The sequence below is a fragment of the Pristis pectinata genome, chromosome 9, assembly GCF_009764475.1.
Source record: "Pristis pectinata isolate sPriPec2 chromosome 9, sPriPec2.1.pri, whole genome shotgun sequence".
Lineage (NCBI taxonomy): Eukaryota > Metazoa > Chordata > Chondrichthyes > Rhinopristiformes > Pristidae > Pristis > Pristis pectinata.
In genome coordinates this window covers 46,022,714-46,038,003 of record NC_067413.1, presented here as the reverse complement: position 1 = coordinate 46,038,003, position 15,290 = coordinate 46,022,714, and the positions used below count along the sequence as shown (strand labels likewise).

Sequence of the window (15,290 nt, the reverse complement as noted above, 5' to 3'; positions counted from 1 at the left end):
CATGTGAACATCAGTATCACTCATATTTGAAGAATATAGTACTACATCAAAGTTTACATCACTGAAACAGGAGCCAATTGTCTGTGCTCGGTTCTCTACTCCACAAGAACTTCTGAAGAATTTTTGACCCGTCATATTAAACTTATTTCTCTTCCCACAAATTCTGCCTGGTCTGCTGTGTTTCCAGCATTTTTTGCTTTTATTTCAATTTTCAACTATTTGCAGTTGCTTTTATTTTCTCCGACTATGCTACTTATAATTTCACCCCTTTCCATACAATCCATCTATCTCCTTTGCCTCCGCCATGCATGTGGAAGATAAGATATTTTCATCAACTGAAGTAGCTTTCTCTTGAATTTCTTTATGGATTTATTGTATTATTCTAGTTTTGAACTTACTGTAATTGGAAGTATCTATTGACTTCAATCCTATGAATCACTTTTGTAATCTTAAAGTAGATCACCTTTTGGATTCATCTTTTCCAGAGAAAAGAACCCTTGTTTGTTCATTCATTCTTGATTGGTATAACCTCAATTCTGTTGGAACCCGATGATTCTAATATCATCCATATAAAACTTGTTTTCGCCTTCAATAGTGCTTCTGTATCCTTTTTTAAAAAAAATACAAAGAATTGTATTTCCAGTATGGTTCAACCATGGTTCTATACAAGTTTAGCAAAACTTTTCTTATTTTCCTTTCAAGTCCTCTTAAAAATGAAATACTCTTGTTGGTTTGTGTTTGCTTTTGTGTGCCTTTATTACTTTTAGTAATTAGTGTGACTGTGCTTCTGAATCCTGCTCTTCCTCTACATGTTTAAACTCCTATTTTTCAAGGAGTACTTTCACCAAAATGCATCGCTTCATGCTTATTTCATTTTCCAATAACCTGCCTTTTCTGCAAGATTATTAATATCATAATGTAACTTGTCAAAATCTATCTCAACATTAAATGGTGCCATCCACAAATTTTAAAATAGTGCTTCCAAGTTCCTAGTCCAAATTGTTTATGTAACCTTTGTCCCAACTTCCATTCATGCTTTTAACTGAAACCCTCTGATAGGGTGCTCATTAGTCTTGACCTACTAACATCTGCAATTGGCTGCCAAGAGCTACAGAAGCCTTTCTCTCTCAGGCATGAATGAGATCAGAGCTACCTAGATTAATGGGAAGGCAGAATTTAGACATGAGAAATCATTTGTCCTATATTCCAATGATCAACTGATTTAGAATTCATGTTCATTGTTGCTTTAGAATTCATAGATTCATGTTCACTATTCATAAACTGTGTGTAAATTATAATCTTATATTGCTTCATCATAAATTGTAGGTGAGAATGTTGTGCTGTTCATTAATTTTTAACACACCCTTTCAATAGTCCCATAATACTGTGTTTTTGATACAGCACTGAAGCCTATTTTTAATAGTATAACCAGTCTGAAAGCAACAATAACCATTTCAAGGTCATTCAGCATTGCTTTGGGAATTTGGCCATACACTTCCAGAGTAATGCATTCATGTGATCCTGATGCAATTTCCACACGAAGAATGACCTGATTTTCCATGCAATACTCCTTTTGAAGTATTATGGAGGAAAATTGACCATCCTGAGACAATTGTGAATGTTTTACCTTCGTAAGCTAAATCCCATACTTCTGGTTTTCTTTTGGAACTCCCAAGCATGTGGATCCAAAGCCACCATCCTCACTCCCGATCTATGTCTCCTGGGCCCTGCTACCCTTCAATCCTATGACTGTGATCTTCTGTCACTCTCCCTCTGACCTGATTGCTCTTCCTTGCTCCCCATACTTACACCTCAGATTCTGATCATGGTGGTACATTCCTCTCCTTCTCCCAACAGTAACACCATATCCAGCCCCAGACCAGAGTGGTATATTTCCCACAATGGCAGGTCCACAGCTGAAGCGGTCATTAGTTTGTCACTGCAACATCCAACGAGTGCAGACATTTGGTTTCAGTAAAATTTCCAGATAGACTAAATAGACTAACCTATTGTAAAGTGGACTTTTGGGTTGTGAAGCTGGATCATACCTTCCAAGCAAGATTATTTCACTCCTTTTCAACACACAGCTTTGTATGCTTGTTGCAATGACATAGTTCAACAGACATATCAGTGAACTGCTACAGCAATATCATGCTCCTATCTTTTGTCCTAGGATGATAGTGTTTACAAAGTATATGAAATCCTGATCTCAGAGACTGTTGACCTGATTCTACGGAAATCTGCAGCAGAACAACTGGCAATTATGACGCAAGGTAAATGCTTCGCAGTGAGTGCAGTGATTTGTATAAATTTTCAAATGGAGAGTTTTTATTTCTCCATCACAAGAAGCAGTTTTTTCTTACCTGTTTTATCATAGAATCATAGGAAGTACAGCACAATACAGGCCCTTTGGCCCACAATATTGTGCCGACCTTTAAACCTTGCCTAAGACTATCTAACCCCTTCCCCCCACGTATCCCTCTATTTTAAATTCCTCCATATGCTTATCTAGCAAGCTCTTGAATTTGACCAATGTACCTGCCTCCATCACTGCCCCAGGCAGCGCATTCCATGCCCCAACCACTCTCTGGGTAAAAAAACTTCGCTCTGATATCTCCCTTGAACTTCCCACCCATTACCTTAAAGCCATGCCCTCTTGTATTGAGCATTGGTGCCCTGGGAAAGAGGCGCTGGCTGTCTACTCTATCTATTCCTCTTAATATCTTGTATACCTCTATCATGTCTCCTCTCATCCTCCTTCTCTCCAATGAGTAAAGCCCTAGCTCCTTTAGTCTCTCCTCATAATGCATACTCTCTAAACCAGGCAGCATCCTGGTAAATCTCCTCTGCACCCTTTCCAACGCTTCCACGTCCTTCCTATAATGAGGCGACCAAAACTGGACACAGTACTCTGCCTAACCAGAGTTTTGTAGAGCTGCATCATTACCTCGTGGCTCTTAAACTCGATCCCACGACTTATGAATGCTAACATCCCATAAACTTTCTTAACTACCCTATCCACCCGTGAGGCAACTTTCAGGGATCTGTGGATATGAACCCCCAGATCCCTCTGCTCCTCCACACTACCCAGAATCCTGCCATTAACTTTGTACTCCACCTTGGAGTTTGTCCTTCCAAAGTGTACCACCTCACACTTCTCCTGATTGAACTCCATCTGCCACTTCTCAGCCCAGCTCTGCATCCTATCAATGTCCCTCTGCAATCTTCGACAGTCCTCCACACTATCCACAACACCACCAACCTTTGTGTCTTCTGCAAACTTGCCAACCCACCCTTCCACCCCCTCATCCAAGTCATTAATAAAAATCACGAAAAGTAGAGGTCCCAGAACTGATCCTTGTGGGACACCGCTAGTCACAGCCCTCCAATCCGAATGCACTCCCTCCACCCCAACCCTCTGCTTTCTACAGGCAAGCCAATTCTGAATCCTCACAGCCAAGCCTCCCTGGATCCCATGCCCTCTGACCTTCTGAAGAAGCCTACCACGTGGAACCTTGTCAAATGCCTTAGTAAAATCCATGTAGACCACATCTACTACACCACCCTCATCAATCTTCCTGGTCACCACCTCAAAGAACATTATCAGGCTTGTGAGGCATGATCTGCCCTTCACAAAGCCATGCTGGCTATCCCTGATCAGACCATGATTCTCTAAATGCCCATAGATCCTATCTCTAAGAATCTTTTTCAACAGCTTGCCCACCACAGATGTAAGGCTCACTGGACTATCCCTACTTCCTGTTTTGAATAAGGGGACAACATTTGCTACCCTCCAATCCTCCGGTACCATTCCCGTGGATAACGAGGACTCAAAAATCCTAGTCAACAGTTCAGCAATCTCCTCCCTCGCCTCGTGGAGCAGCCTGGGGAATATTCCATCAGGCCCCGGGGACTTATCTGTCCTAATATTTTCTAACAGCTACAACACATCCTCCCTCTTGATATCTACATGCTCCAGAACATTAACCTTACCAACACTGTCCTCAGTGTCATCAAGGCCCCTCTTCTTGGTGAATACTGAAGAGAAATATTCATTGAGGACCTCACCCATTTCCACAGCTTCCAGGTACATCTTCCCACCTTTGTCTCTAATCAGTCCTACCTTCACTCTTGTCATCCTTCTGCTCTTCACATAAGTGAAAAAAGCCTTGGGATTTTCCTTAACCCTACTTGCCAAAGCCTTTTCATGTCCCCTTCTTGCTCTCCTCAGCCCCTTCGTAAGTTCCTTCCTTGCTACCCTATATTCCTCAAGAGACCTATCTGGTCCTTGCTTCCTAAACCTTATGTATGCTGCCGCCTTCTTCCTAACTAGTTGTTCCACCTCTCTCGTCACTCATGATTCCTTCACCCTGCTATTCCTTCTCTGCCTCACCGGGACAAATTTATCCTTAACAACCTGCAAGAGATCCCTGAACAAGGACCACTTCTCCATAGTACATTTCCCTTCAAAAATCTCATCCCAATTCACACTCGCAAGTTCTAGCCTTATAGCCTCATAATTTGCCCTTCCCCAATTAAATATCTTCCTGTCCTCTTTGCTCCTATCCTCGTCCATGACATTGCTAAAGGTTAGGGAGTGGTGGTCACTGTCCCCCAAATGCTCACCCGCTGAGAGATCTGTCACCTGACCCGGTTCATTATCTAATACTAGATCTAATATGGCATTCCCTCTAGTCGGCCTGTCAACATACTGTCCACACACTTAACAAACTCTGTCCCATCTAAGCTTTTGGTTCTAAGCAAGTGCCAATCAATATTTGGGAAACTGAAGTTATTTTTACACCTTTCCAAAATCTGCTTCCCAACCTGCTCCTCAGTATCCTTGCTGCTACCAGGGGGCCTATAGAATACTCCCAGTAGTAACTGCTCCTTTCTTGTTCCTAACTTCCACCCATACTGACTCCAGAGAGGATCCCTCTACATAATTCACCCTTTCTGCAGCTGTAACAGTATCCCTGACCAATAACGCCACCCCTCTTCCTCTTCTCCCCTCCCTATCCCTTTTAAAACACTGAAATCCAGGAATATTCAGTATCCATTCCTGCCCTGGTGACAGCCAAGTCTCTGCAAGAGCCACGATATCATAGTACCACGGATTTATTCATCACCCTTATTCCTGATACTTCTTGCATTTAAGTAAATGCACTTTAGCCCATCCACCTTTCTACTTTTATACCCTATATTCTGCTTTCTCCTTCCTCAAAGCCTCTCTATATGTTAGATCTGACTTTACTTCTTCCACTGACCTACCCCTCCAGTTCCCATCTCCCTCGCAAACTAGTTTAAACTCTCCCGAACCACACTAGTGAACCTGCCTGCAAGGATATTGGTCCCCCTCGAGTTCAGGTGTAACCCATCCAATCTGTACAGGTCCCACCTTCCCCAGAAGAAATCCTAATGATCCAAAAATCTAAAACCTTGCCCCCTGCACCAACTCCTCAGCCATGCATTCATCTGCCATCTCCTCCTATTCTTACCTTCACTATCACGTGGCACTGGCAGCAATCCTGAGATTGTTACCCTTGAGGTCCTGTTCTTCAGCCTTCTGCCTAGCTCCTCAAACTCGCTCTGCAGGACCTCATCCCTCTTTCTACCTATGTCGTTGGTCCCAACATGTACCACGACTTCTGGCTGCTTTCCCTCCCGCTCAAGAATGCTGTGGACCCGATAAGAGATATCCCGGGCCCTGGTACCTGGGAGGCAACATACCATCCTGGATTCTCGCTCACGTCCACAGAACCTCCTGTCTGTTCCCCTGACTATCGAGTCCCCTATCACTATTGCCCTCCTCTTCTCCTCCCTTCCCTTCTGAGCAGCAGCAGCAGGACCAGTCCCAGTGCCAGAGACCTGGCTTCTGCTGCTTCATCCCTGTAGGTCATCCCCCTCAACAGAATCCAAAGTGGAATACCTGTTATTGAGGGGAACAGCCTCCGGGGTCCTCTGCACTGTCTGCCTGTTCCCTTTCTTTTCTCCCCTGACAGTCACCCATCTATCTGCCTCCTGGACCCTAGAAGTACCTGCTCTAAGGGGGGGGGGGGTGGTGGGTGCGGGGGTGACTGCCTCCCGATGCACATCATCTGCATATCTCTCTCCCTCCCTGATGCTCCGCAGTGTTTGAAGCTGTGACTCCAGCTAATCGATTCTGAGCTGAAGTTCCTCCGGCCTCATGCACTTACTGCAGATGTGGTCACTGTGCACCACAGCAGGTTCCACTAGCTCCCACATCATGCAGCTGCAGCACATCGCCATGCCCTCCATCTGAACTAATTTTGGGTACTTCATTTAAAGTGAATTTCTACCATAATAAATTGCATTAAGTTAGTGCATCTCTTGTATTAAGGATCAGTTAAGAACAAATCCATATACTACTCCATATATATCCATGTACCACTAAGCAAACAATAAGGAAAGGGAAGATAGATAAAAGTAAACCAGCATAAAATATAAAAACTGTAAAAAAAAAAATTATGATTGTATAAAGTGGGAAAGGATGGCTAAAGTGAACATAGGTCCCTTGGAAGATGAGAAGGGTATTTAATATTGGGTAACGTGGAAATGGCCGAGGCCTTGACCAACTATTTTGTATCGGTCTTCATGGTGGAGGACACGTCTAACGTGCCAAACAGAGATGTTATGGATGCGATGGGGGGTGAGAATCTCAATACAGTCATTTTCAATAAAGAGGTAGTGATGAACAAACTAGTGGGCCTAAAGGTAGACAAGTCCCCTGCTCCTGATGGCATGCATCCCAGGGTACTGAAAGAAATTGCAGAAGTTTTAGTAGACACATTTGTGATAATTTATCAAATTCTCTGGTCTCTGAGCAGGTCCCAGCGGATTGGAAGACAGCAAATGCCACGCCACTGTTTTAAAAAAAGGATGTAGGCAAAAGGCGGGTAGCTGTCGGCCAGTTAGCTTAACGTCTGTAGTCGGGAAAATGCTTGAAGCTATCATTAAGGAAGAAATAGCAAAACAACTGGATAGGAGTGGTTCCATCAGGCAGACACAGCATGGATTCAGAAAGGGCAGGTCCTGTTTGACAAATTTACTGGAGTCCTTTGAGGATATAATGAGTGCAGTGGATAGAAGGGAACAGGTGGATGTTGTAAACTTGAATTTTCAGAAGGTGTTCAGTAAGTTGCCGCATAGAACACTTGTGCATAAGATACGGATGCATGGAGTTGGGGGTAATGTATTAGCCTGGATAGAGGATTGTTTAACCAATAGTAGGCAGAAAGTTGGGATAAATGGGTGTTTCTCTGGTTGACAATCAGTGGTCAGCGGAGTGCCGCCGGGGTCGGTGCTGGGTCCACAACTGTTCACGATATACATAAACTATTTAGAAGAGGGGACCGAGCGTAGTTTATCTAAGTTTGCTGATGACACTAAATTGAGTGGAAAAGTAAATTGTGCGGAGAGTCTGCAGCAAGGTATAGATAGGTTAAGTGATTGGACAGGGGTCTGGCAGATGGAATACAACACTGGTAAATGTCAGTTCATGCTCTTTGAAAGGAAAAATAGAAGATCATATTATCATTTAAATGGTGCAAGATTGCAACATGCTATTGTGCAGTGGGACTTGGAAATGCTTGCGCATGAATCACAAAAGGTTGGTTTGCAGGTGCAACAGGTTATCAAGAAGGCAATGTTGGCCTTCATTGCTAGAGGGATTGAATTTGAGCGGGGAGATTATGCTGCAACTGCACAGGGTACTGGTAAGGCCACACCTGGAGTACCGCGTGCAGTTTGGTCTCCTTACTTGAGGAAAGATATACTGGCTTTGGAGGTGGTACCAGGTTGATTCCGGAGATGAGGGGGTTAGCCTACGAGGAGAGATTGAGTCGCCTGGGACTATACTTGCTATAATTCAGAATTATGAGAGGGGATCTTATAGAAACATATAAAATTATGAAAGGGATAGATAAGATAGAGGCAGGAAAGTTGTTTCCATTGGTAGGTGAGACCAGGGCTAGGGACATAGCCTCAAGATTCGGGGGAATCAATTTAGGATGGAGATGAGGAGCAACTGCTTTTCCCAGAGAGTAATGAATCCATGGAATTCTCCACTCAGGGAAACAGTGGAGGCTACCTCATTAAATATATTTAAGACTCAGACAGATTTTTGCATAGTAGGGGAATTAAAGGTTATGGGGAAAAGGCAGGTAGGTGGATCTGAGTCCATGGCCAGATCAGCCATGATCTTATTGAATGGCAGAGCAGGCTCAATGGGCCAGATGGCCTACTCCTGCTCCTATTTCTTATGTTCTGAAACAAAAGCAACAACAGCTGCTCTTTCCCCCACGTAGCAGATTAATAGTTTCAGTTGTGCTATGACTGTGCAAAGCAAGGTCATCCAGACTATGAGAGAGGAGAGAACTGAGAGCAGTTTACTTTAGAGCCATAGAGTACTACAGCCTGGAAGCAGGCCCTTCAGCACATTTAGTCCATGGCGACCTGATCTTCTGCCTAGTCCCATTTACCTGCACCTAGACCATATCCCTCTGAACCCCTCCCAGCCACCTATCCAAACCTTTCCTAAAAGTTACAATTGCATCTGCATCTACCACTTCCACTGGCATCTCATTCCACACTCGCACCACCATCTGAGTGAAGAAGTTACCCCTCAAATTTCCCTTGTATATTTCACCTTTCACCCTAAACCTATGTCCTGTTCTTGCTGTTGTTCTAGTCTCACCCAATCTTAGGGGAAAAAGCCTGTATGCATTCACCCTATCTATACCCCTCATAATTTTGTATACCTCTATAAAATCTCCCCTCATTCTCCTGTGCTTCAGGGAATAAAGTCCTAACCTATTCAACCTTTCCCTATAACTCAGATCCTCAAGTCCCAGCAACATCCTTGAAATTTTATTTTCACCTTTCAAGCTTCTTGATATCTTTACTGTAGGTAGGTGACCAGAACTGCACACAATACTCTAAATTCAGCCTCACCAACATCTTGTACAACTTCAGCATAACATCCCATCTCCTGTACTCAATGCCCTAATTTATGAAGGCCAAGGTGCTAAAAGCTCTCTTTATGACCCTATTTACCTGTGATGTTACTTTAAAGGAAGTATGGATCTGTATTCCCAGGTCCCTCTGTTCTACCGCACACCTCAGAGCCCTGCCATTCACTGCGTAAGTCCTGTCCTGGTTTGTCCTCCCAAAGTGCAACACCTCACACTTGTCTGCACTAAATTCCATCTGCCATTTTCAGCCTATTTTCCATCATCCTTTCTGCTTAGTTACTTGGTAACTCAAAAATATAATTTGTGCAAATATTTAGTCTTACACTGGGGAGTAAAAGCGCGTACAACAAGAAAATCATAAGCATTATACGTGTAAATTAAAAAATCCTCAAGTCTTGAAACCACACTCCAGCATAGCCTCAATTGCATTGTTCTGCTGGGTGCCTGGTTCCCACATATTCGACAGAGTCCGGTGCAGCACAAGGTCTGCCTCAGCACGGACAGCTAGCTGCACTTTGAGAATGGTTATCACAGCCAGTGAGGCCCAGTTTCCAGGCTCACCAGCTGATACTGATGTAGGTGATAATTCTCCACATTGAAGCCCTAGTTGCACTAAGTTGGGCAGGCCAAGTTATTTGTGCCCAACACCAGACTCCTGAAGTAGAAGCTCTATTCAGAATTCTGTCATGAGAAGTTACCAGGCAATGGAGGAAAAGATGCAAGGATCTGTTTGAAGCAATGTAACATCCCCACTGATTCCTGGGAATCTAGGGCCCAATACCACTCAAAATGGCAAAGCAACATTCGGGATGGTATTGAGAACCTCAAATGTGTGTATACAGAGTGCTGCTTAAGCAATGGAAGGAGCAGATCACCTCAAACCCAGTCACCTTATCAGCAGCCACCTGCCTCTTCAGTGGAAGACCCTCTGATTTCCATTTTGGCCTCATTAACCATTTCAGAACTCAGAAAACCAGAGTGGAAGCAAGTTATCCTCCATCCTGAAGGAGTGTCAAAGAAGATGATGTATGAGCATTCTCGAGGGCAATCAGAAATGGATGATAATTGTTATTTTCAAATGGGCATGTTCAAAGGATGTTTATGCAGGTTTTGAAGGTATTATTAAAAACCTAGAATTCATTAAGCCAAGAAATAAAACAGCATGGAGGTGGGCCTTTAGGTCCAGCATGACTGTACTAGTGCTTTAGCAGATCTGTCCAATTAGTTTCAGTCCCGTGCTCATTTCCAAGGCTCTTTTGTGTGTTAATGTTGAACCTGCTTTCGCTCACTTTTCAGGCAATGCTTTCCAAATCACAACCTGCTACATCAGAATAAATCACGTTTGTTATTTACTTACAGATCCTAAAATCCACAAAGGATTGAAAAACCTTGGAATGGTAGAAAAGATAGTTTCATTGATACATGAAAGTGTACACAAAAATGGAAAGGTACTTTGCAATATGTTTTCTTCTCTAGACTGTGCTAATTGACAACATACTCCTAACATTGATGATTTGAGAAGGCTTTGTTTAATCACTTTTTTTAAGTGTCTTCAACTTACTAATTATCTAATTATTTTCATATTTGAAAATATGTATGCAGGTTTTGGCTTGTATTCATTTTAATAATCTGTTTATCAACTTCTAATCATTCTGACCACTTTTAATTTTTGTCATCTCTGAGGCCACCTAAGAGTCACTCACATTAGTTTGAGACTCTAATTACTAAAAAGCTGGATTGGTTAAATATGGCAGGGTGATCCAGAGAGGTTTTTTTTTGTACAAGCAGCTTAACTGTCATTTTCACTGAAATCAGCTTTATTATTCTAAATGTATTTTAAATATGTAGGGGTTTGTGAATTTGGCCTTGTATTAATTGGATTATTGGTACAAGATTCTTGATCTTTAACCTATTAACACAACTATGTTACTATTGTATCCTGTTAAATGGCAAGAACAGAGTAGGTGCAATGTAAATGATCAGTGACATTGCAAAGGTAAGATATTAGAGTGTTTTCTTTTACGTTTGAAACTTTATCAGATTTTTTGATTCTATTCTCAGTCCTTTATTCAATGATTTGAAAAATTGGGTATTTTTTGATTATTTCATTTACTTTTCTCTTTGTCCACCTTCTGGGTCGTTGAAGTGTATGGTGTATTCACATCTTTTTATCTAATCATTTGACATTCTCAAATGTGTTTGCTACTATCTTTGAGATTCTGCTGATGTTAATCTTCCCAGTGATGGACCAACTCCTACAATCTGTTTCGGTTGTCAGTTTCTCGTATGTTGCACCAAAATTCATGTTGTCAATGATTGAATGATTTCGATTTAAAAAAAAACTCCCTGCAATTTGTCTCCACTTAGACAGGAAAAAGATGTATATCTTTCTTCGTGGAGTGAATATAAAGCTAAGTTGCACTTGTTAAGACAAGCACACCTAGTACTTAAACAAGTGAATCAAATCCTATTTAAATTTTGATTGGATGGCTTATTTTGCTACCCAGCGGTATGTCATGTTCAGGTTGTGATAAGTGATGCTCGGAGTTGGTTAGTTAATTTTAAAAACAAGTTGGCAAACCTCTTCAAATATGATTAAGCTTGCTTAGGATTCCTTTGGAATTACATTTTTTTTATGGTTACAAAGTAAATGAGTTGGGAGTGGGACATTAGTTAGCAACCAGTTCAGTGAACCTTTTAGATTTTATTTTTGAATTAGAAAAGATTAAGAGGGAAGAGAAAAACAGAAGGTCAGTGAAAACGACGAGAGATGCCAGCAACAGTTCACAGCCCTGTGGCTTTGTGGAGGCCCATTGAAAGGTTTAAAGTGGCTTCACTAGAACAAAGGGAACTCGGTTCATCTGAGACGGTTATGGAAAAAAAAGGCAACGGGACAGGGAGACGCACGCACATGGGAGGGAGATAGGGTGGAAGAGAGATGCCCAGTAAGAGACGTTAAAACAGGAATGGAAAGGGCCAAAGACATGAAAGGCAACAAGAAAGTGTTGAAGGCAAAGAGTCAACAATGACACACCCACACAAAAAGAGCAAAAAGCGAAAGCAAATCTACATCCAATTCAGGATTTCTGTGTCTTGCTCCCTTCCCCATTAAAAAAAAAGCCTAGTAATTTCTAGGGTAGGGACATGTTCGGCACAGCTTCGTGGGCCGAAGGGCCTGAATTGTGCTGTAATTGTTCTATGTTCTATGTTCTAAATCACTTACAGTATATACATTTTTATTTACCCCCTTGACTAGGGCATGCAATGTTTGGTGTTGCCTTGTCTTTGCGTTTTACGGAAACTGGTTTACTTGGATCCAACACTCCGACACAACCTGGCTCAGCAATCCTCTTTTCTACTTGCTCTTTTCAGAGGTGAGCTCCCTGAACTTGCTTACATTGCTATTTTTCTAACTGAAAAATTCAGCTTATTAGTGAAACCTCAGTTCGAATTGGCAAAGGAGAGAGTCTAGACATGTTATTTTTATTCTCCTCTCTGACCTGCAATTTTTTTTTTCAGATCCATTCTTTGTATTAGCTTATATCCATTGCTTTGCACAGAGTAAATTAGAGACTGCTGTGCTCAATAGTTTAGGACAATTTAATACAGAATAAATATATAGAACTTGAGTTATGAGCAAATTAATGGAACTATAATCCAGAGGGTTCATCTGAATGTGCATTGGTTATATAGCCTGACACTGATGACCTGGACGTTTTATTAGGGGTAGAGCAAAGACATGAAAAGACAGACAAGGGCAGGCCACATTTCTCTGGGTACACTTTGTTAGCTGGAACATTGATAAGGACAGGGAGGCCTTGTTTCAAACTGTAAATTGCCTTCAATGTGTAGGTGAGTGGTAGAATCTGGGGGTAGCTGATGAGGATGTGGGAAGAATAAAAAAATGGGATTAATGTAGGATTAGTGTTAGGATTGGTCAGTGTGAACTCATTGGGTCAAAGGGCCTGTTTCTATGTTGTATGTTTCTATGTTGTATGTTTCTATGAACCTATATCCAGCCAGACAAAAGATTAATTTGGTACCTTAAAATTATCTTTATTTAGTATAGCTGTACAAACACATACAGTGACAATATATTAGGAAGGGCATGGATGAACAAAGATCATGACCTATTACTTAACCAGGAGTGGGGATTGGAGAAGCATGTTTGGTATTTGTCTGCTGGTGATTGGTTTCTTAATGGGACAAAGCATTTAGAATGTCGATGGAGAAGGAGCTCTTATCAACCTCTCGGGATAGGGTATTTATGCTGTAATGTGAAGGTTGGGGCAAAAGAAAAATTCAGTCCTCTTTGAGATGAGTCTTATGCCAAGCATTGGTTTGCCTTGGCTTAACACGTTGATTGGTTTGAGAAGAGGATGCCTACAGCTGCAATCTACTGACATTGCACAACTCCACTGTTAGCTATCTTACTGTTTCTTATTGTTATAGCTCTTGTGTCCATTTTATGTGATTGGATTCTGACAATTGCAGTAGTTCCCCAGTGAGCCAATAAATCACACTTCTCTGCATTCATGCCCTGGTAATCTGTATCGAGACAGAGTTTAAATCTTGTAGCTCCTAGTTGCTGATTTTTGTGTTAAGTTGTTGCTGTCCATCTTTGTGCACTTTGCTTCTGTCTCCCTTTCCTTCCAGTTCTGTAAGATATAGCTTAGATACTCCTTGATGGAAAGATTTGTATCTCAAGGCTGTTTGTTGGGAGATGTAATGAATTGACAGCTTCTTGATATTTCTTGGCTTTTGTCCTTGGGGGAAGAGTATGTACAATGCTATGGGTAAGCAGGAAAAGATAATGTAGGTGACTCTTTTTGTCTACATTTTCAAATTTTGAAGTTTTATTGATTTGAATTCTAGGTGGAATATAGAATTTATGAATATGAAACTTGGCTTCTTTGAAAAAGGATATTTTCAGTCTACAATGGTACAAAGCACTTCACTTCATCTAACATACTAATGACAAGCACGATAAATTGCAAACTTTTGAACAGTTTCGTTTCAGCCACTACTGTTATTTTTGACAGGTTATTATATCTAAAAACAAGTGTTACTATTAGATGCCTTTTATAATACTGAAAATTGTGCATTGTATTTAGTTTTATCCATGATTTTATACCTAGGCTCTTAATCATGTTCTGACAGCAGTGATATTTTTCTGATGCCTATTGACATCTGCGTATATCAGCTCTCATTTTGCAACACTAATCTAACCTGCATCTACAGTTTGGTGTGATGAATATCCATTGGTAACTCTTAAATTTACAATGTAATTGTGATACCCTATGATTTACATATAGTTAATGTTTGCCTTGGTTTCCTACTTCATATGAAGTGAATTGTATTAAATTGCAAAGATTTCATGACTATAATTTTGCTTCAATATGGTTTGGCAGGACAGCCAACCATGCTTTTTTTAAAAAAAAAAGTATTAATAAACTTAAGCTGAATTGCACAATACCAAATTAATAATGATCAGTAATTTTTTATTGATGTTTCTTTTCCTTTCAGTATCCCTGGTTTTGCGGAAAGACAAAGATACAGTTTCTGAGGTGGCAGCTTTGCTTACTCTGCTTCTTTTTGATGAAGTAGCCAGAATAGATACTTGGTAAGACTGCGGGTTGTCAACATAATATCTGAAACCATAGAAATGTTTTAAACATAAAGGTCTAGAAATTCTGTAGTGTGGCTCAATGTCTTGGTGTACAAAGTTAAATTTAACAAAAAATCTGATTACTGCAGTTCTGGAAATAAATGTATATAATGCACCATCTGCTGTGCCATCAACGAGCAATGAGTGCCTGAATCAGGTTTATTATCACTGACATACGTTGTGAAATTTGTTGTTTTGCAGCAGCAGAACAGTGCAAGACATAAAGACATAAAAGTTACTATAAGTTACAGAAATAAATAGTGCAAAAGAGGAATAATAAGGTAGCGTCCATGGGTTCATGGACTGTTCAGAAATCTGATGGCAGAGGGGAACGAGTTGTTCCTGAAACACTGAGTGTGGGTCTTCAGGATCCTGTACCTCTTCATTGATGGTAGTAACGTGACGAGGCTATATCCCGGGTGGTGAGGGGCCTTAATGATGGATACTGTGAGTGTGTTGACATTGCAAACCTAGTTGCATACAGCATAGTCTTAATTCCTTATCTGGAGTTTTAATGCCAACTTTGGTGTTGGAGATGACCCAACTTTAACTGATCTGTTGCTGCAGAATCCCAGATTTCTGTTGCTGCCCAAGAAGATGGGGTTTATCTTTTGTGTTTGCCTGCATCA

General features: G+C 41.3%; 1 protein-coding gene across 3 annotated transcripts in view; it reads left to right on the top strand.

The window, feature by feature from the left end:
* The window catches only part of rttn (rotatin), a 184,017-nt gene that overhangs the window by 57,038 nt on the left and 111,689 nt on the right, over positions 1-15,290 (top strand). For all 3 annotated transcript variants that reach the window (XM_052024022.1, XM_052024021.1, XM_052024023.1), the window contains 4 exons: positions 2,174-2,273; positions 10,353-10,441; positions 12,250-12,367; positions 14,520-14,616. In XM_052024022.1, coding sequence (XP_051879982.1) covers positions 2,174-2,273; positions 10,353-10,441; positions 12,250-12,367; positions 14,520-14,616 — 404 coding nt within the window. The remainder of the gene's footprint in view (positions 1-2,173; positions 2,274-10,352; positions 10,442-12,249; positions 12,368-14,519; positions 14,617-15,290) is intronic.